This window comes from Equus asinus, chromosome 2 (genome assembly GCF_041296235.1).
Source record: "Equus asinus isolate D_3611 breed Donkey chromosome 2, EquAss-T2T_v2, whole genome shotgun sequence".
NCBI lineage: Eukaryota > Metazoa > Chordata > Mammalia > Perissodactyla > Equidae > Equus > Equus asinus.
The window spans coordinates 145788514-145807264 of NC_091791.1; the positions used below are offsets into that span (position 1 = coordinate 145788514).

General features: G+C 41.4%; 1 protein-coding gene across 5 annotated transcripts in view; it reads right to left on the reverse strand.

The window, feature by feature from the left end:
* Positions 1-3199: 3199 nt before the first annotated feature.
* TMOD2 (tropomodulin 2) overlaps positions 3200-18751 on the reverse strand; it is a 44960-nt gene continuing 29408 nt past the window's right edge. For 4 of the 5 annotated variants that reach the window (XM_044764885.2, XM_044764883.2, XM_070501573.1 and 1 more), the window contains exons 8-10: positions 13770-13913; positions 7924-8068; positions 3200-5974 (exon numbers count right to left, since the gene is read on the reverse strand). In XM_044764885.2, coding sequence (XP_044620820.1) covers positions 5940-5974; positions 7924-8068; positions 13770-13913 — 324 coding nt within the window. In that variant the 3' untranslated portion in view covers positions 3200-5939. The remainder of the gene's footprint in view (positions 5975-7923; positions 8069-13769; positions 13914-18751) is intronic. The other variant, XM_044764886.2, reaches the window with a different exon arrangement.

Consider the following 18751-nt stretch of genomic DNA (forward strand, 5'->3'; position numbering starts at 1 on the left):
AGGGCTAAGGTTGCTGGTGATAACAGGGCAGCTGCTGCCATGAGAGCTGACCTCACAGGTGACCCTTTCGGCCCTTCTCTATCAGAACTCAAGCCTATTACACAGCTGCTGGAGTCCTAAGGACAGTCTTCTCTCTTAAGCCTCCAGTCACACCTCAAGTCATAGCCTTACCCCCCCCCCCCAGTGGTGACAGAGCTGGACAGGAGGGCAACAGGGCCCCAGACCCTCCCCTCAATTCTCAATCACCATTTGCTTCCCTTTTGTGTCCAGCCTTAGGCTCTCTGCAAGGGTCCTCACCATCCCAGGAAAATGCCCTACCACTTACATCACTGGTATATAACACCCACCACCCCCATCAGCCAACTCTCCTGCCTCTTTGTTGAAAGTAAAATAATTCCAGTCCTCTACGCCACACCCATGCTTCAATGCCCCAGACTCGACAAGATGTGAGAAATGTAATTGTTGGTCAGAAGAAAATAAAACAGATTCAGGAGGCAGCAGAAAACATTAGTGAATAGATAACAAAAATGATCTCCCACTTTTGTATAGCCCTTTCCAGTACAGTGTTTTCATCCCATTATCTGATTATATTCTCACCACAACTCTGTGAGGTAGTTAGTGAAGATATTATTCCCGTTATAATGCAGCTGGAGAACCTTAGGCTTGAGAGACTCAGTGGCTTGCCCCAAAGTCACCCAGCGAAGAAAGTGTGGAGCCAAGTGTCCAGGTTTCTTGACTCCAAATCCAGTGCTCTTTCCCCTATGTAGTCTATAATTGTCAGGCAATTGAATGAATTGCCCATGTTCATATACCTGCTAAGTGTTGGCGATGGGATTAGGAGTCGGTCTCCAAATCTGCTAGTATGGTGCCTTTCCACCATACCAACTAGCAGAACCAATGTGCTCAGATGACTACCACGGAAGACGTCAGAGAACAGTCTAGCCTCCTTCAGCCTCTCCCAAGTCAATGATGCATCACAAAACTCGGAGAACCTTTGGTAAGTGTACAGCCTCCCTTGAACAGTACCCAGAGGCAGGTTACAAATTTAAACCTTGGAACTCCTACTCCAACCATCTACTGAATGTTTAATCATTGCTGTTATGGGCAGATGGGAAAGAGGTAAGCTGAGCAGAGCTGGCTTCTGCCCTTAAGCAAATTAAAACCTTTCATTACCCTTTCCTTCCCCACCTCACTCAGCCTGAACCACTTTACTAAACTCCTGAACCACAAAACAAGATCCAATCTGATCTAAAGTTGGCAGCAAGGAAACATCCTTGCCGTTCTGGGCACTTTTCTCTTTCCAGCTTGTTACCTGGAGGCCTGATCATGTGATTTTCCAGGAGGCTCAGCCTGATGCTTCCAAGCATTCTCACACCTTTTTTGCATGTGGCTCAGTCCTTCAGCTTTCAGGTTGGCCTGGTGAGTGACAGGGACATTTGAAACGAGGAGCAGTTAAGGGGAAACTGCTACTGGAAGGCAGAGCTAAAACATTCCCTCTTAGTTCTCTGCTCAGTAAAATGAAAATAGCGATTATTGCATCATTAGTGGAAGAGAGGAAGCTTCAGGATCATGACTTAAAACCCGACTCCAGAAACAGTTATAACTGAGCATAGGTAACATACCACAGAACCCAGTGTTCTCAACTTACTGCCCCCTGCCCATTTTTGCTGATGCTATGGATACTTGAACTAAAGATGGTATCCACTTTGGAAAAGGCACTCTACCCCAGAAACACATATCAAATTACATCAATCCAGAGTTCTTATACTCCCTCTGTCTCCTTCACAGTGCCTAGAAGAGAGCTAAGCACATCATGGCCATGAAAAAAGGAAATACCTGCAAACTCTTGTAAATTTAAAGGGCTCTCTTACACTTAAAGCACGCTGATGCTTAACACCAGTTTCAAGAGTGAGTGTCTGAAATGTTCTCATGGCAGTTGTTCAGAGCACACTGGTTTCCCCCACACTGGTGCCCTGCCAGGGGCCATATTTCTGTCTGGAAGAGAAGCAGTTGTTCTTTTTGGTTTGGTGTGCCAGGCTCCCCTTAGGGAAATTGTTTTGAGGAGTATAGGCATTGGGATGATCTCTGAGTTTTTAAATGGAGATGGGCTTTTCTTGTAAGATGAAACTGCGTGCTCTAAGACGGGTGAGCTGCATGTGCCCCTCCAGGTTAGTGATTCTGTATCTAACCTAGGCCGGCAGCAACTCTGAAAGGGGTAAAGGAAGAGGGATGGGGAGACAGCATCTCCCTTCAATCAGTTGTCCAGCTTTAGCCAAATACCCGCTTATAGTATTTGGTGATCTCTAGGTACAAAATATTTATAATACAACATGCCCTACAAAGATGGAAGGAAGGACCTTAATCATGTTGATGAAGATGAAAGCACTTCTACTTATACACTTTAGGCATATGGAGAGATTCAGTGCTGGAACAATAGAAAGATCTCCAGGCTTCTAATATGTATTCCCTAAGAGTTATCCTCTATACGTGCTGTGTAATTTGGTGGTTGGTGACCTAAGCCGCAAACTCCAGGAAGTAATATCACATTTTACCTGGGCCTGCAGCAACTCTAAAAAGGATAAGGGAAATGGAGCTGGGGAGAGAGCATCTCCCTTCAATCAGTGGTCCAGATGTAGCCAAATACCTCTTTAGATATTTAGGTATTTGGCAAGACTCACGCACACATGCACACACACACACTTATTTACATTATGCTCTACAAAGATGAAAGGAAGGGATTTAATCATGCTGATGAGGATAAAACAGCTTCTATTATACACTTCAGGCAGATGGGGGATGTGGTGTGGACTAATTATATGATCTCTAGACTTGCAGAATTATCTCCTAAAAGTCATCTTCTACATATGCTGGGATGGGTGTTGGTGACAGAGCCTGCAAGTCCAGGGGAGTGACTGTACACTTAGTGTGGGCCTGTACAAGCCTCACAGGGGAAAGGAGGTGGTCTGGGGAGAGAAGATCTCCCTTCAGTCAGTTGTCCAGATGTTGTCAAATATCTCAACATAATATCTGGCGAAATGCATACACATAAAAATATTTTATGTACATTATGCCCCACCTTGATGGATGGTGAAGGATTAGTCCTGCTCATGATCATAAAGAGCTCCTACTGACACACTTTGGGCAGATGAGGAAATTAAGTCCTAGGCTAATTAAATGAGTCACAGGCTCCCAAAAACGTAAGTTTATCTCCTAATAGTTATCTTTAATATACGAGTACTCATGGAAACGCTACCTTTGAAGCTACTTTAAAAACACAGGTAATGATAAGATAAACCGATTAGTAATAAATATTTGATTTCACAGATACTACTATGTGACTCAACTATTTTACAAGCTAAAAACTGTTAAATTTTGATAAGGTCTCTATTTTGCTTTGATACTACCAACAACTGCAGCAGAGTCACTATCCAATTCTGATTTTTCTCCCCTCGCTTTCTGCCAGGGTTCGTTAGGTAGGAACTGCTTTAGCCCCAGTCCACAGCACCTTGGGGCTGCCAAGAATACTCTATAGGATCCAAGATTTCTTAGGAGTGAGGGCAAGGAAGAGAGTGAACCAGAAAAGAAAAGAAGTCTTACTTTGAGGGGCATGTCAGGGACTCAGGACTTAAACATATCTGCAACAAATCTAAAGCAGAGGAGAAAGACACATAACAGAAATGTTCTTCCCTTTGGCAACATGGTAACCAAAACATGTATACAAAAAAAGAATTGTACACATTTCACCCAGTGGTGTGCTAATGAATGTTTATCAACCAGCAACCTAGGGGGGAAGAAAGCCCTGATTTGTAACATTTGCTAATTTCCATGGTATAAATACTCCCACTACGGCCAATTTATAACTACCAATAAGAAGTTGTGAACTTCTGAGATGGAAGGAGATGTACAAGAGTATACCATCATATGGTATTTCTGCGATACAGACACAATAAGTGCAAATAATCCCAAGAGCACAGAAAACAGTAAAATGTATTTTTGAGTATTACTTTTGTTTTTAACCTAATGTATTTAATTGTAAGCATATGTCATTTAATTTTTAATAATGGCTGTGTTTACAGCCAGTTTGCAAAATTCTTGAAATTTAATAATTGATAAGCCTATACGAGTCAGCTCTAATATATCATACCTAACTGAGTAAGAGGGAAGGAAAAATCAGACTGAAACCATAAAATAATATTTACTATGATTTTTAAAAAATATATAGATAGAGAGATGTAGTAGAAAACGAATTAAAGAATTTTTAGGTTCCAAAATGTCAACATGTTCTGCTCATCCTTTCTTCAAAAAGTGTAAAATATTCTCAAGAAAATAAGATGTTTCAAAGGATTTTAGAGATACAGATGTGGGTACTTATAATATAGGCAAATATCCAATTTTATAAAGGCTATCTATCCTGAACAGTTTGCATGTGCTCTATAAGCTAACTAGAATAATATATGAACTATTTTCCTATTAACTTGTTTTACTGCTATGAAGCAACTCAGGAGCATTCAATTACTAAACAAATTCTGGATTGGGCCTCCCTTCTGCCTGAGTCAGGGATCTCTTTTGCTCCAGGTGTCACCAGCACAAGCGATGTCACCTTTACCAAGGCTTGGAATGACAGAGAAAAGAAGAAAAAAGAGAGAGGTGCAAGGAAGGGAAGGAAGAAGGGAGGAAGAAGTGATGAAGGCAGTGTCAGAGTGCCACCAATTACAGCCTCAGGTACGGACAGTTATCAAAGACATGTGAGCCTGAGGTGCAGGCTGCAGTCACGTTTCTTCACTGCTGCTCTGCTAGATGGAAAGATTACTGCATACTACCATACAATCATCTCGGTTGTACTTTCACAGGCTTTATCCTTGAGATGACAAACATCTGGATAAGCAATCATTCACATTTTTTACTGATGTTTGCACATATGTGGATGGCTCACGCCATGTGGGCAGAAATCTGTATAATTAACTTGAATGTTGACATTTCATCCTGTGATCTTGTTAACACACTAAAGATAAAGCAATAAATGCTTCTAAAATTTGCCAAAATAATGCAGTCATGTGAATCAGACAACCTTAACGCGCAATTATTGTTTTATTTAGGAATGTACTGTTTTAAAAGCCTCCCTCACTAAAATTTAAAAATTTCCCATCATGTCTGGAAAACTTGAAAACAGCTTTGTAAAAAGTTATCCATAGAGTGATGTCAAAGATCGAATTTATGCTGAATAATCAGTAACGGTAGGTGTGCTAATTCATTTTGCTACCGGTGAGTCTGGCTTAAAGCTATATTCGTGGGTTAATAAATATTTTATACTTCTTTGCTAATGCTGTGTTAAAGTATCATAATGCTGTCTAGCTTTTAGGAAGATAACACCACTGACCTTCAATCAGTGGGCCATGTGCACTGAGCGATTTTTCTGGAACTGAGGGAGAATTTGTGCTAAGTTGGTCACATTTTCTCACCCAGTGAAACATTGGCAATACTAACTTCTTACGTGGTCAGCAGAATACTTCTGACGTCTTTAGCCTAACTCAAAGCTATGTATGTAAACAGAGATAGGCCTCTATCATAATCACAGTTACAAAGACATTTACATACTAAATTCCTTGCAGTGGTTAAAAAAAAAAAAGTTCATGTAAGAAAGCAAGATAACCCAATATGACAAGTGGTTAAACAATTTCGATTGTTGTCACCCACTAAGATCTGCACAAGTCCACTGGTGCAAGGTGCCAGAGGTGCCCATGAGCAAATAAAACAATTATATATGTTAAAAAATCCAAGATAAATAAGTAGTGCTAAAAAAGAGTAACAATTAAATTATTAGTTGTGCAATTAACGGAAATGAACAACCTTTGATAAAATGGTCCCCATGGGGAAGGAGAAGAGTTTTTGTTTGTTTTTAAATTGCTGCCATGGTGAAACTTCGCCTCTTCTTGTGAAGTTTACCTTCTGTCTCCTTCAACTCGCTTTTTACGAACTAGGTAAGAAAGAAAGAAAGGTTTAAAAAGGCACAGTGAAGGAATATTCCTTAAATTTCAGACAAACAACATTAATCACAGAGAATAGCAATCCCGCACACTTGAGGATACAGTTATCTTAAATTTCAATACTCAATCACCCATGGCAATAGATGGAAATGAGAGAATAATCCAGCGTCTTTGGAATTTATATTTAAATAAAGCTATGTCAGATGGTTGGGAATTTGAATGTTAGAATTTGCTCATTTTCTAGGGAGTAAAAGGTCCAGAATAGGCCCACGAAACAGTGAACTTCTAAATATTATCATGGTCACTTATCCACAGAACATCTTCTCAGCTTCTGTGCAACCCCATCCCCAACTGGCCTTAACTCCCCAGGGTGACATGTGCACAATCTATTAATTCTGATGGTGGCTTGAAGACCAGGAGGAGATGCAAACAGAAGTTCCAAGTTTCTAAACTTGTTTTAAATAAAAACTCAGTATCACCCTCCGAGGAAGGCGTGATTCGGATGGCAAGCACACTCAGAGATTAAGGTTCTCTTAAGCAGATCCTTAAGATCAAAGAAGTGGCCTCCACTGCCCGTTCCCGGCTTCTGCAACCCTCTTCCTCTCCCTTCCACCTCCCCACCTGCAGGCTCTTCTGGTCAGTCTTCCGGCTACTCTTACCCTCCTGCATTTGGCAAAAATGGTGCCCTGGCTGTGGACCTGCCCCAACTCTCCACTATAAATAGCCCAGTCTGCTCCTACCTAGGCAGCAGAACGTTTGACTAAAGCTGTTGCCCATAGCTGTCGCTCATGGGCTCAGGATTGCCTCTCTGTTTACTTCAAACTTCCTGTCTTGCCTGTTTTTCCTTGGTCTCTGTGTTGTTCAGCTGTAGACTTAATGTGTTTTTCCTAGGAGCTTTCTGGCTGCTGCCTCCACCCTTTCCCAAAGCCCTGTGTGCTAGGCTGTCCCCTGACTTTCACCCTTTGCACCCCCAAGGCAAGCACTGCCATATGCCCAGCCAGCCTCCGGAGGCCACATACTGCACCTTCGCTGGGGCTCAGGGTCTTGCCTAAGCATGTCTGGGCAGGGAACTGGACACTAATCTTTACCTGCCCCCTTCTGGTTCTAACCCTTAGCTTCCATCTTTCCCACTATCTGAATCCTCCCCACGGCCAGCACTATACCTGGTGGACACTTTGCCCAGTTCCCCTGTCCAAGGCCTGGCATTTTGTCCCTGGACCTCAAACTGGGGACTGAGGTCTGCTATTGGCTGACTGCTTGCCAGTGGAGTGTCTGCTCCTGGATGTCCTTTTGCCATGCTGCTCCAGGCGGCTGGGATGTCCCCAGACCAAGCCTTCCTAACCTGTCTCATTCCTCTGTGCTGTGACTGACCAGGCCATGCCCCACCTCATCCTAACAGAAGAAATGCCATGGATCCTCAGCAAAGAGTGGGCAGCAGGAAAGATTAAAGAGGGGATAACTGAAAAAGCTACTTCTGAGTTTAACCCTCATAACATAGCTCCATTCATTTCACATGCAAATCACCAAGGTATGAGACATAACCATATTTGAAACCAAGCACAAAAGCACAGTCAGGAGTCAAACATAAGTGAAGTGGGAATTTCCACATCACCACAACCATCTTCTGGTGCAAATAACAACAGAGGGTGATTACATGTAAGAAATAAAGGAGAAGCAAATACACAAAGAAAATCAGGCGAAAATCAAAGGCTATCTGGAAAAAAGAACAAACAGCTCTTTTTGAGAGAATGCTACAATAAAACTGAAATATTGTGAAGACACTCAGGATTCCTATGACCACATAATAATGTGCCTTTCATGAAGAGCTGACACCAAAGGACAGGGGAATGGTATCTGGGAGGTGTTATATCTGTAGTGGAGAAGTTAACAGCCATCATGCTCTTCTAATTGCTAACAGCACATATTGTGGCTGCATTACCCAGGTCATTATTCTTTGTGATGGCAGCTGCCACCCTTGTTCGTGGTCCTTGCTTGGTAAACTGATATCCAAACTTGAGGATCCGTGAATTCTCCTCGAGCATCTGGGCAATTTCCATCTCTACGGCTGTTCCCAACTGCTGTCTCTGGTAGCAGGTGCGGACACATACACAGGACCACCAAGAGGGAAGAGGAAACAGTTACTTGCACGGGAAAGATGCATGGCTACTTGTTAGACAAAAAGGCAGAGGCAAAAGTCTCAGTCTGAAAGGGATAAAGTCACTTGAGCTATTTTCTCCCATACGGTCATTTGAGACCTGCTCCTTGCCTAGAAGCAAAATCCAACAGTAGTCTGTTGGCATGTTAAACTGAAAAGACTAAGCAAATTATTTATGAAGGAAAAAATGATTCCAGGTGTAAAATTAAAGCAAAACTAATATTTGGTGTTTCTAATTTACCCCAGTGTCTCTGGTTTAAACAAAGGATGCTTTTTAATAGTGCAACTGTTTTACAGAAATCAACCCAGTTACCGAATTTTCTATTCTGGCATCCATTTCCAAAAATAATTAAAGATCATCAACTGGATGGGCCATTCTCTCTCAGCAGAATCTCACCAGGAGATCCCCAAGAGGCTGCACTGTGGTTTACACCATGGCCAGGTGAATTATCAAACACTGAAGAGGTTATCGGGCTACAGAAAAATCCTGAAGTTTTTTAAGTTGGTGGAAAGAAGTTTTTTGTTTGTTTTTGAAATTGACATAAAATTTTTTAAAAATTAAATTTTTTTTAAAAAATGGGGCATGTAAATATAGGAATTTAAAATTAAATTTAAAGGACAGGGTATATTTTTTCATAATATATTCATTAAATTTTTTCAAGTAAAAAGTACAGGTTTGTCTAGAAAAAGCAAACAAGCAAGTGTATCAAATATAAAAGCTCGCTTCCCATTTCCCATAGAGAAAGCCAGTTTGGCAGGTAGTATGCAGTCTTTTACACATTTTCTATGCATTCATATGACTACATAATCACATGTACATCTATGCTTTTTTCACATAAATGGATTATACTAGCATATTGCTCTGAAACATGTTTTTAATTTTCATTTAGCATTAACATCTTGTCATGTAGGTAAATATATATTTATCTCATCCTTATAAACAGCTGCACAGCATTCCATTGTAGTCATGGAAAATAATTTATGTAGCTAGGCCCTACTGACTGATTTTACACTGCTTTCCATTCTTACTACTCCAAACAACGCTGCTGTGAGCTTCCCTTGCACACACAGTATATCCTGGGGGCGTTTCTGCAAGTGTTCCCTTAGAGCAAATTATAGCTGAGTTCAAGAGCAAGCATGTTTCAAATTCTGGTTTTTTTTTTAAAGTATGCATTTTTTTGGTGAGGAAGATTGGCCTTGAGCTAACATCTGTTGCCAATCTTCCTCTTTTTGTTTGTTTTCCTCCCCAAAGCCCCAGTACGTAGTTGTATAGCCTAGTTGTAGGTCATTCTGGTTCTTCTCTGTGGGATGCCACCACATCATGGTTTGATAAGAGGTGTGTTGGTACACGCCCAGGATCCAAACCAGCAAACCCCGGGCTGCTGAAGCAGAGTGCGTGAACTTAATCACATGACCACAGGGCTGGCCCCTCAAATTTTGATATATTACTGACTTACCCTCAAAGGTTATGACAACTTTTACTCCTAAAAGTGACTGAGAGTTACTGTTTGCCCTAACCTAGCCAACATGGGATATTATCATCTTTTTCATCTCTGTCAATCTAATAGGTGAAAATGTATATTTTACTTGTATTTATTTAATTGCTTTAACTTGCATTTCTCAAATTATGAATAAGAACAATTTTCCTATGCATTTGTATTTCTCTTTTTTGGAAACTACCAATCTCTGTCATGTGCCCATTTTTCTACCACCTTAGGGTTCCTGGTTTTTTAAAAAATTGATTTCTAAATTTCTTATATATTAAGAAATTAGCCCTATGTCAGATGTGCTGAAAATACTTTGCTCAGTTTGTCTTTTGACTTTCTTTTTGACGACTATAAAGAATTTCTTCATTTTCATGTGCTTAAATTTATCAACCTCCCAGATTTTATGTCGTGTTTAGGAAGCCTCTCTACTCCTTCTGATTTCTCCCATTTGTTTAATGATTTTGTATATTTTAGTATTTAAATCTTCATTTCATCTGGAATGAATTTCAGAATTCAGATAGAGTCCCAACTTAATTTTGTTCCAAAATGCTAGCAAATTGTCCCACCAACTTTGACTTCATTCTTCCTTCACTGATTTGAAATACTACTTCACTGAGAAATTCTCAGGTGTACTAGGATGTGTTTCTGGACTCTATTGCTCTGCCAAGTGTACTTCTGTGCCAGTACCATGCTGTTCTGAATACTTTATGATATGTATTTTAAAAATATGCCTTTTAAATTTGGAAATTTTAAGTCTTGAGTAGATGAAGGAGAAAAGTTTATGGAGGAACTTTTGTGTCCTAGGCAACTTCTAAGGCTTATTAACTCTGCTCTTCTTTCTTTTCATCCAGCAACCTGTCAAACAAGTCTCTCCTCAAGAAATTAGCAAAAATGTAGTATTTCCAGTCAGACAATAACAATTCTGGGTATCCACAGTGTAGAGATTAGCCTTATAAGCAATATAGGTCTATACAAAGGAGAGGCAGGAAAAAAGTAAGAGATACTGACCTCACAGTTTCATGAGAAACTCTAGCTCATGACACACTTTAGAACAGCAGGACTGTATTAAAGGACAGAGACCTGAGCTAAGCTCGGGCTGCCATAGCTATGGCTTATGCCCCTGGGGTTGGCCAAACTGGTGATCCGAGGGCCGAAGGAGCTCACGATGGATGCAGCTGACTGAGAGGAATGAGATAAAGGTCCCCTTACCTCCCCTCACTAATCTCAAGTATCTGGAATCCCACACTTGGGTAACATGCAGGATGGGCATGCTGTTGGCTATATAAAGGATGGAGGAGCTGCAGAAAATTATATTGGGAAGGGGGCATATAAAAGATGAGGACAAAGTAACATAACATAGGGCATCTTTCTTTCTCAGCTTGAGTCTTTTTTTTTTAATTTAAAGATTTTATTTTTCCTTTTTCTCCCCAAAGCCCCCTGGTACACAGTTGTACATTTTTTTAGTTGTGGGTCCTTCCAGTTGTGGCATGTGGGACGCCGCCTCAGCATGGCCCGATGAGTGGTGCCATGTCCACGCCCAGGATCTGAACTGGTGAAACCCTGGGCCACTGAAGTAGAGTGCGTGACCCTAACTACTCAGCCACGGAGCTGGCCCTTGAGTCTTTTTAAATTTGAGTTCTTATACGTTGTATAAAACCAGGGCACCAAATGGGCACCAAAATTTCTTACAATTTGGATACGTTTCTCTTTTTAATTTTAAGTCACTAAATACAAAGAAAAAAAGGAACCAAAATTTAAGCATATATTTCTTCAGATCATCTTCTTTTTTTAAAAGTAATCTCTTTACTCAAATTTATTTAGTAGTTACTCATCTGTTGTATTAATATGTATCACCGATTGTGCTTCTCACACACGGCGCCTGATGAAATCATTATGCATTTACCTGGAGCCCAGCCACAGTAGCCCACCCTAGTGAGGGATGCTCAGCGGGCCTTCACTTTGCTGCAGCTGCTGCTGCAATGATGCTAAATTGGTCTCAGCAGCTCTCCTGCCTGGCGAGACTGTCTTAGAGATCATTTTATTTCAAACCCTTCATTAGACAGATGAGGAAACTGAGGCTTACTTCTAATAGCCTGTGAGTCAGTGAACAAAATTTGGATGGAAGACAAGTTTTGCCTCTGAATTTCCCCATTCTCAGAATAAAGCAAAGAATTTTTCCAGTTGATCCAGAACTTAATCCTCTTTTTTTGTTACAAGAGAAGCCATTTCAGAGGCATATTGGGGGACTAAAGTTGAAAAATTACACAAATCCATTCCTAGATGACTGAGGAGGGCTGATGAGGATGATTTAGAGGGGATTTAAGAGAGCAAGTTCAGACTTTGCATTTCAGGGTCTTCTTTACTTGAATTATAAAAAGCTGTTCTACTCTAAATTTTCAGGATTTCAGCTCATTCACTAATATAAGGTTGCTACCTTTAGCAAACACAAATACAGGACACTCAGTTGAATTTGAATTTCAACAAATAAATAATTTTTTAGTATAAGTATGTCCCAAATATTTCATGGGACATACTTATACTAAAAATTATTCATTGTTTATCTGAAATTCAAGTTTAATTGTATTTTATTTGGCAACTCTAACTAGGTGGTATCTTACAAGGACCTAGGAACAGAGTGTCTGGAATATTATTTCAGATATGGGGTTTCACTATGGCCTAAACCAACACAAAAAGATAAATATATTTTGGAATAAGGTACCTACTTCTGTCTTAGATCTCCTGGAAATATTAACTAGGGGCCCTCAACTTCTTCCTGAAACTAGTCCATTCAATAAATAGCCCTGAGTTATCACCTCTGGTCACTCAGTTCATATTTCTCCCTAGCTTATTTTTCTACTCTCCCACTCCTTGATGACTCTTTCTTAGTTTACTAGCAGCTGGACTCACACCAGGGTACACAGCATCAAGCTTCCCCTGAGTGAGTATGGTCCTGGTAAGGCCTCCCTTCTAGGGAGGGTGTGTGAAGGAGCGTCTGTCTCCTCACCGGGGCCCCCTGCTCCCCTGGCCACAAGCCTCGGAAGGAGTCCAGGAACAGAGGACCTGCACTGAAAACTTGCTACTCCTTGTTAGAAAAATTGAGAGTAGAGCTGTTCATGGGACCTGCTGGGGGGGTCTCCAAGCTTAGGCAAAAGTCCAGGGTGGGAGTCAGGCTTTATTAGATCTTGGAGGGTCTAGACCAAGGAATTTCCCAGACATGCAGGGGGCACTCTCAACAGGCACTTCCCCAACTGTCACTGTCACAAGCCCACAGGGGAATGCTCACAGCACACGTCTCCTCGCTCTTCCCCATTTTAGGGCCCTTTCTTCCTACTATACAGTGTCTAGACCCCTCAGATTCACTGACTCCCACTGCAGACAATTCCCTGTAGTCAAAGGGGCAGGGCACAGCATGATGCTGAGAACTGAGACTTGCTGTCTGCGGGCAGGAGCCAGCTGAAGCCAGCAGAGCAATTCCAAAGGCACTGCAGGCTGATGCTGGGAAAAAGAAGTACAGGAGGTAGTGGCTCCAGGGAAAAGCAGCTTGCTTTGGCCATTGATGGGAACCAGAGAAACGTAGCAACAGAGCTGAGGTTGTGATGGTACTGTGGATGTGGCCTGCTACTCTAAGCCAGACCATCTTCTAGAACCGGATTCTTTGAAATACCCCATGAGGCCAGCATCAGACTGCAGGAGCCTGGGCCTGCTCTTTCTTTAGGCTCTGGCAGCCTGCACACAGACAAGGAATCTGTCTCTGGGCATGGCCACCGTGCTTTCTCCTTGTAGCCACAGTCCCAGTGAGAGGCCACAGCAAGGCTGGGACAGGACTGTGCTGAGATTCCTGCTAAGAGGCAACAGTGATGATGGCTGAACAACGCACCTGTCAACCCCTCTGGCCCCACCTTCTCTCCTTCTCCTCTGGTGCCTGACTAGCCCAGGGCTGTGGAACGCTGGCTTTCTCTGTCTCAGGCTGCCCCACTGTGCACTGTTTAATTATTAACATGCTCTCCCCAAAGCCTCCACAGGCCAGAAGCTGGTATAATATACAGGAAAGCCAGAGCATCAAATTGAATCATAGAACATTGTCTTTTAACTCACTCCATTGCGGCATCCCCGCTTTCACATGTACCCTGTAAGTCAGCTCACCTGGTTGTCGATCTTGATCTCTGTCAAGGTGTCATTTTCTCTCAGTGCCTCTACCAGGGCCAGGATCCCCGTTCCAGTGATAAAATTGGATTCTATGTTTAGACTTTTCAAGGTCTTGTTTACTTTCAACATATTTGCAAAAGCCTTATTATGCAAAAAAAGAAAGAACCATTAGGGTTTCTAAAGCTTTATTTACTGAACTCCCTACAACCAAATTAATTAGATATCTTTTACAGTACTTAAGAAAACCTTAGTTAAATCACACTTTCACCTCCAAGTAACAAAGATAATAATTTAAAACTGCAATAAAAATAGTTTAGTCCAGCAGCCTAGACTTAAGAATTGACATACCTGCAAAACTTAAAAAAAAAAAAAAAAGATCCTGACATAGGATGACCAACTTTGTTTTGTTACATAAGGACATTTAAACAAACCCCACTATCATCTGTTATCACTGTCAATTTTTTTTTTTTTTGAGAAAAGGCATCTTAACATTAGGAAAAATGTAGAAATGACATAATCTCAGAATTATTTTATTTTGTCCCTTTTACTATGAATGGATAAAAAAACTACCAGTGATGAGCATTTGGGCATTACTGATCTAGTCATATAATTTCAGGTCATTTATAAATCAGAATTCCTCAAAGACACCTTTGGAACATCACGCACTCAGAGTGGCAAACCCACTGCAGACTCCCAGTTCAAGATCGCAGACTGTACGCAGGTACCGGCACGCTCCCCTTGCTCCCCGAGTTTCCCACTTCATGAAGAAAAGATAGAATTTTTAAGTGACTGGAACTCTCAGAGTGCAAGGAAACAGAAAAGGAGGGCCATTATCCTGAAGAATTGCTAAAATGCAGAAAATAGAAAGATTGGTGGAGAAATTAGCACAAAGTTGCCTGAGATGCCAAAGGTAAGTCCCAATTGAGGCATTTCATTAAAGAACGGCCTGAGGAACAGATGGAAGAGCTAGGGCAGATGGAGAGCACCCCGCCCCGCCCTGCGGCTTCCTCAGAAAACAGCAACTGCGGGCACAATGATCAATGGAAGATCTCCCAGGAGGAGCCTCTTGAGAGGATGCTAGGACCTGAGAGAGAAGCAGTGCAGAAACGGAGGCACCTCTGGACCATCCACCAGATACAGTGAGCAAGAAAGGAGAGGAGAGGCAGCCACGACCAGGAATGAAATCTCACGCCCAGGAATGAAATCTGCTGAAATGTTCCCCGCAGAGGAAAGCCTTCCTAACAGGAGCATCGCCGGGACTCCCAGGCTGCCCACCAGCTCCTCACACACACGCTACCGGGAAGGCTGCAGGTCAACTCACGTGCCTGCTTACAAAAGCCCTCATTCTTTCATTTATTCACTCATTCAAAAAAGACTAATTATTGGGCTTCTACTGTGTGCCAGCAGCAGAGAAAACAGAATTTCCTGTCCTAGGGAGATTATATTTGAACAGGAGGGCAGAGTCAGTAGTTAATAAATAAAATATATGGCCTGTCAGATGGGGACAAATGGAGAAACATAAAGGGGCCTCCCTTTTGAGGGAGAGGAAGGACTGTTGGAGAAACAGACCTACAGAACTGCAGAGGAAATGATCCTGGTTTACACAAACCAACCTTGTTCTCTAGTCAGAAATAGGAACGGGCAACCAGTGATGGCCAGACATCTAGGAAAACTGGTATCATGACAGACAAAAGCTGAGTGGACCAAACAGAACTACATGCCATAGAGGGAACAGAAACAAATGGAAAAATTCTACCTGTTATTCTCCTTCCCACCCTCCCACTCCAAAAAAAGAAGGAAAAAGAAATAAAAGACATTGTATTCATAAAATAAGTACTATTATGAACAAAAAAAAGAATAAGAACGGGAAAACATTTTGAGGGGCTGGCCCGGTGGAGTAGTGGTTAAGTTTGCACACCCTACTTCGTCGGCCCAGGGTTTGCAGGTTCGGATCTCAGGCGAGGGCCTACACACCACTCATCAAGCCATGCCACAGCAGCATCCCACATAAAATAGAGGAAGATTGGCACAGACGTTAGTTTACAACAATCTTCCTCAAGCAAAAAGAGGAAGCTTGGCAATAGATGTTAGCTCAGGGAGAATCTCCCACACCAAAAAACTAAAAAAAGAAAACATTTTGAACATTTAAAACATTACAGTGAAATAAAAAAAAGTGACGGACATCCAGAATTATAAAATGAGCATGGCTGAAGACCAAGTTGGTGAGTTAGAAGAGAAACCTGAGCATATTTCCAAGAATGTAGAGTTAAGCGTCAATGAGATAAAAATATGAGAGAAACGTTAAGAAATATGGAGGAAAGATACAGAAGTTCAACATTCATCTAAGAGAGTTTCTGGGGGACAACAACAAAAAGACAACAGAAAGGAAGAAACTATAAAATAATAGGGAAAAATTTCCCCGAGTTAAAGAAAGCTGCAAGTCTTTATCTGAAAGAATCCACCGGATGCTCAGTGGAATGAATAAAAAAGACTCATAAGTGGGCACACACAAGTGAAATTTTACAACTCCAAGGGAAAAGAGAGGGTCCTAAAAGTTTCTGGCAAGAAAAAATAAGTTACTTACAAGGGAAAAAGAATCTGACCAGCGTTAGTCACTAGACCGTAAGGTCCCTGAGGAGAGAGATTTATGTATTCATAGAGCCAGATAATTGTAAATGCTGGTGCTAAGTTTTAATTTTTTGAACTCAATCTATATACATAACATAGAATATAATGACATAAAATGTATAACTCTCAAATGTGTGAAAATCACAAAATAACTACAACTTGGGGGTAGCAGAAGGACAGATAGAAAGTAGAGTGAGCACAGAACTGCGCTTATCTTTTCTAATGGAGAATCAAAAACTATCTAAGACGCTAAATTAAAAATTAAATTGTGTGCACATTAGCGTTTTTCTACCCTGGTTACATATTAGAATGACCTGGGAGCCTTCACAAATATACTAATGGTTGGGCCGCACCCAAGGTGAGTTAAATCAGAATCTCGGGCTGTGGCCTGGACAGCTGCATTTTTGAAAAGCTCTCTGGGTGACTAATGTTCAGCCAGTATTGACAGCCACTTTAATTAAAGTCAGAAAGACAACACCCAAAAGAATGAATAACAAACCGCCAATAGTGATTGCTCTGGGCAAGAGAATGAGGAACTTCTAAACTATTTCCATTGTGTTTGTGGTGGAAACACAATAAGGAGGAAGGAAAGAAGAAGGAATAGGAGAAGGAATCCAACTGGGAACAAGAACAGGGCTTTGCAACCTTAGCGCCATTTGAGGCCGGAGCATTCTCTGCTGTGGGAGGTTGCCCTGTGTGTTGTAGAAGGTTTAGCAGCCTGTGAGCCCCACTAAATGCCAGTAGTACCCCTCCCAGTCATGACAACCAAAAACATCTCCAGACACTGCCAAATGTCCCCTGGAGGGCAAACTCTCCCCTGAGTTGAGAACCACTGGACTAGAATAATCCTGTGTATTAGTCAAGCAGTTGCTTGAACTACACAGAAAGCTCAAAGATTTGGACTGACATTATTGTACACCATGTAAATTACAGTGCATTTCTTCAGTGCTAGGTCTTTAATTAGAATTAAATGTACACATTTTAATTAGAGCACCAGAAGGGGATGCATCGGGCCTTTCCTTATGGACGTTTCAAGCTTCGCGACTTACTTTCATTATTAGAATAGCAAAATGTCAGAGCAATTAGGCCTTTATAAAAAAAATTGCAGGACCTCCTGGCAAGTAGCCAGGACCTTGCCAATTTCTTTTAAACTTGAGAAAACACTTTTCTCATACTGAACAAAACAGGGGAGACCCAGCCAAACATAACCCTGGGCTGTCGGCCCAAGTTCATTTCAGTTCAGCAAATATTTAAGCATCCATTACATGTGCAGGGGATAACAACACTAGTAAAACAAAGACTAGATTTCTTAACTGTTATATAAATAATCAGAGTAGAAATACATTTTTAAAGAGAAGGTTTTGCTTTCTGTACTTTACAGTATTGTATGGAAGTGCAGTTTCCTGCAGTGTCTAGACCTGTGCTATTGGAATGGTAGTCACAAGAGACATGCGGCTATTGAGCCCTTGAAAAATGGCCAGTCTGAATTGAGACGTGCTGGAAATGTAACATGCACACGGGATTTCAAAGACGTAGTTCAAAAAAAGATAATGAAAATACCTCATGACACTTTCAAATTACATTTTGAAATGATAATATTTTGGATGTATTGGTTTAAATAAAGTATTCAACTTAATTTCACCTATTTCTTTTTGTTTTTTAACGCAGCTATTAGAAAATTTAAAATTATACATGTGGCTTGGGCCAGCCCAGTGGCGCAGCAGTTAAATTTGCATGTTCTGCTTCGGTGGCCCGGGGTTTGCTGGTTCAGATCCCAGGTGTGGACATGGCATGCCATGCCATGCTGTGGTAGGCATCCCACGTATAAAGCAGAGGAAGATGGGCATGGATGTCAGGTCAGGGCCAGTCTTTCTCAGCAAAAAATGAGGATTGGCAGCAGTAGCCCAGGGCTAATCTTCCTCAAAAAAAAAAATAATAATAATTTAAAAAATTATACACGTGGCTTACATTTGTGACTCTCATTTTATTTCTATTGGACACTGCTGTCCTAAACTCTTGACTTTTATGTGGCATGACTGCTAATAACGATAGCATTTTGTTTTACATATTTGGGCCTTTTTTCTACATTGGCATTCAGTGGGGGTAAGTGCCATTAATAGTCACTGCCATAGATGTGGTTATATGGAAGTGCTTGGGACATGATGAACTCAACTTGATTACAGGTCATTTCAATTTGCTTCCTGGCTAGGCTACATGCTGTACTGTAATCTTAGTTAAGTTACCTCTCTGAGCCTCAGTTGCCTCATCTGTAAAATGGGAATAATGCCATCTCACATACATATAGCTTGTCCACATTTACCATATCCCACAAGCAGGCTAGTTGAATCTGT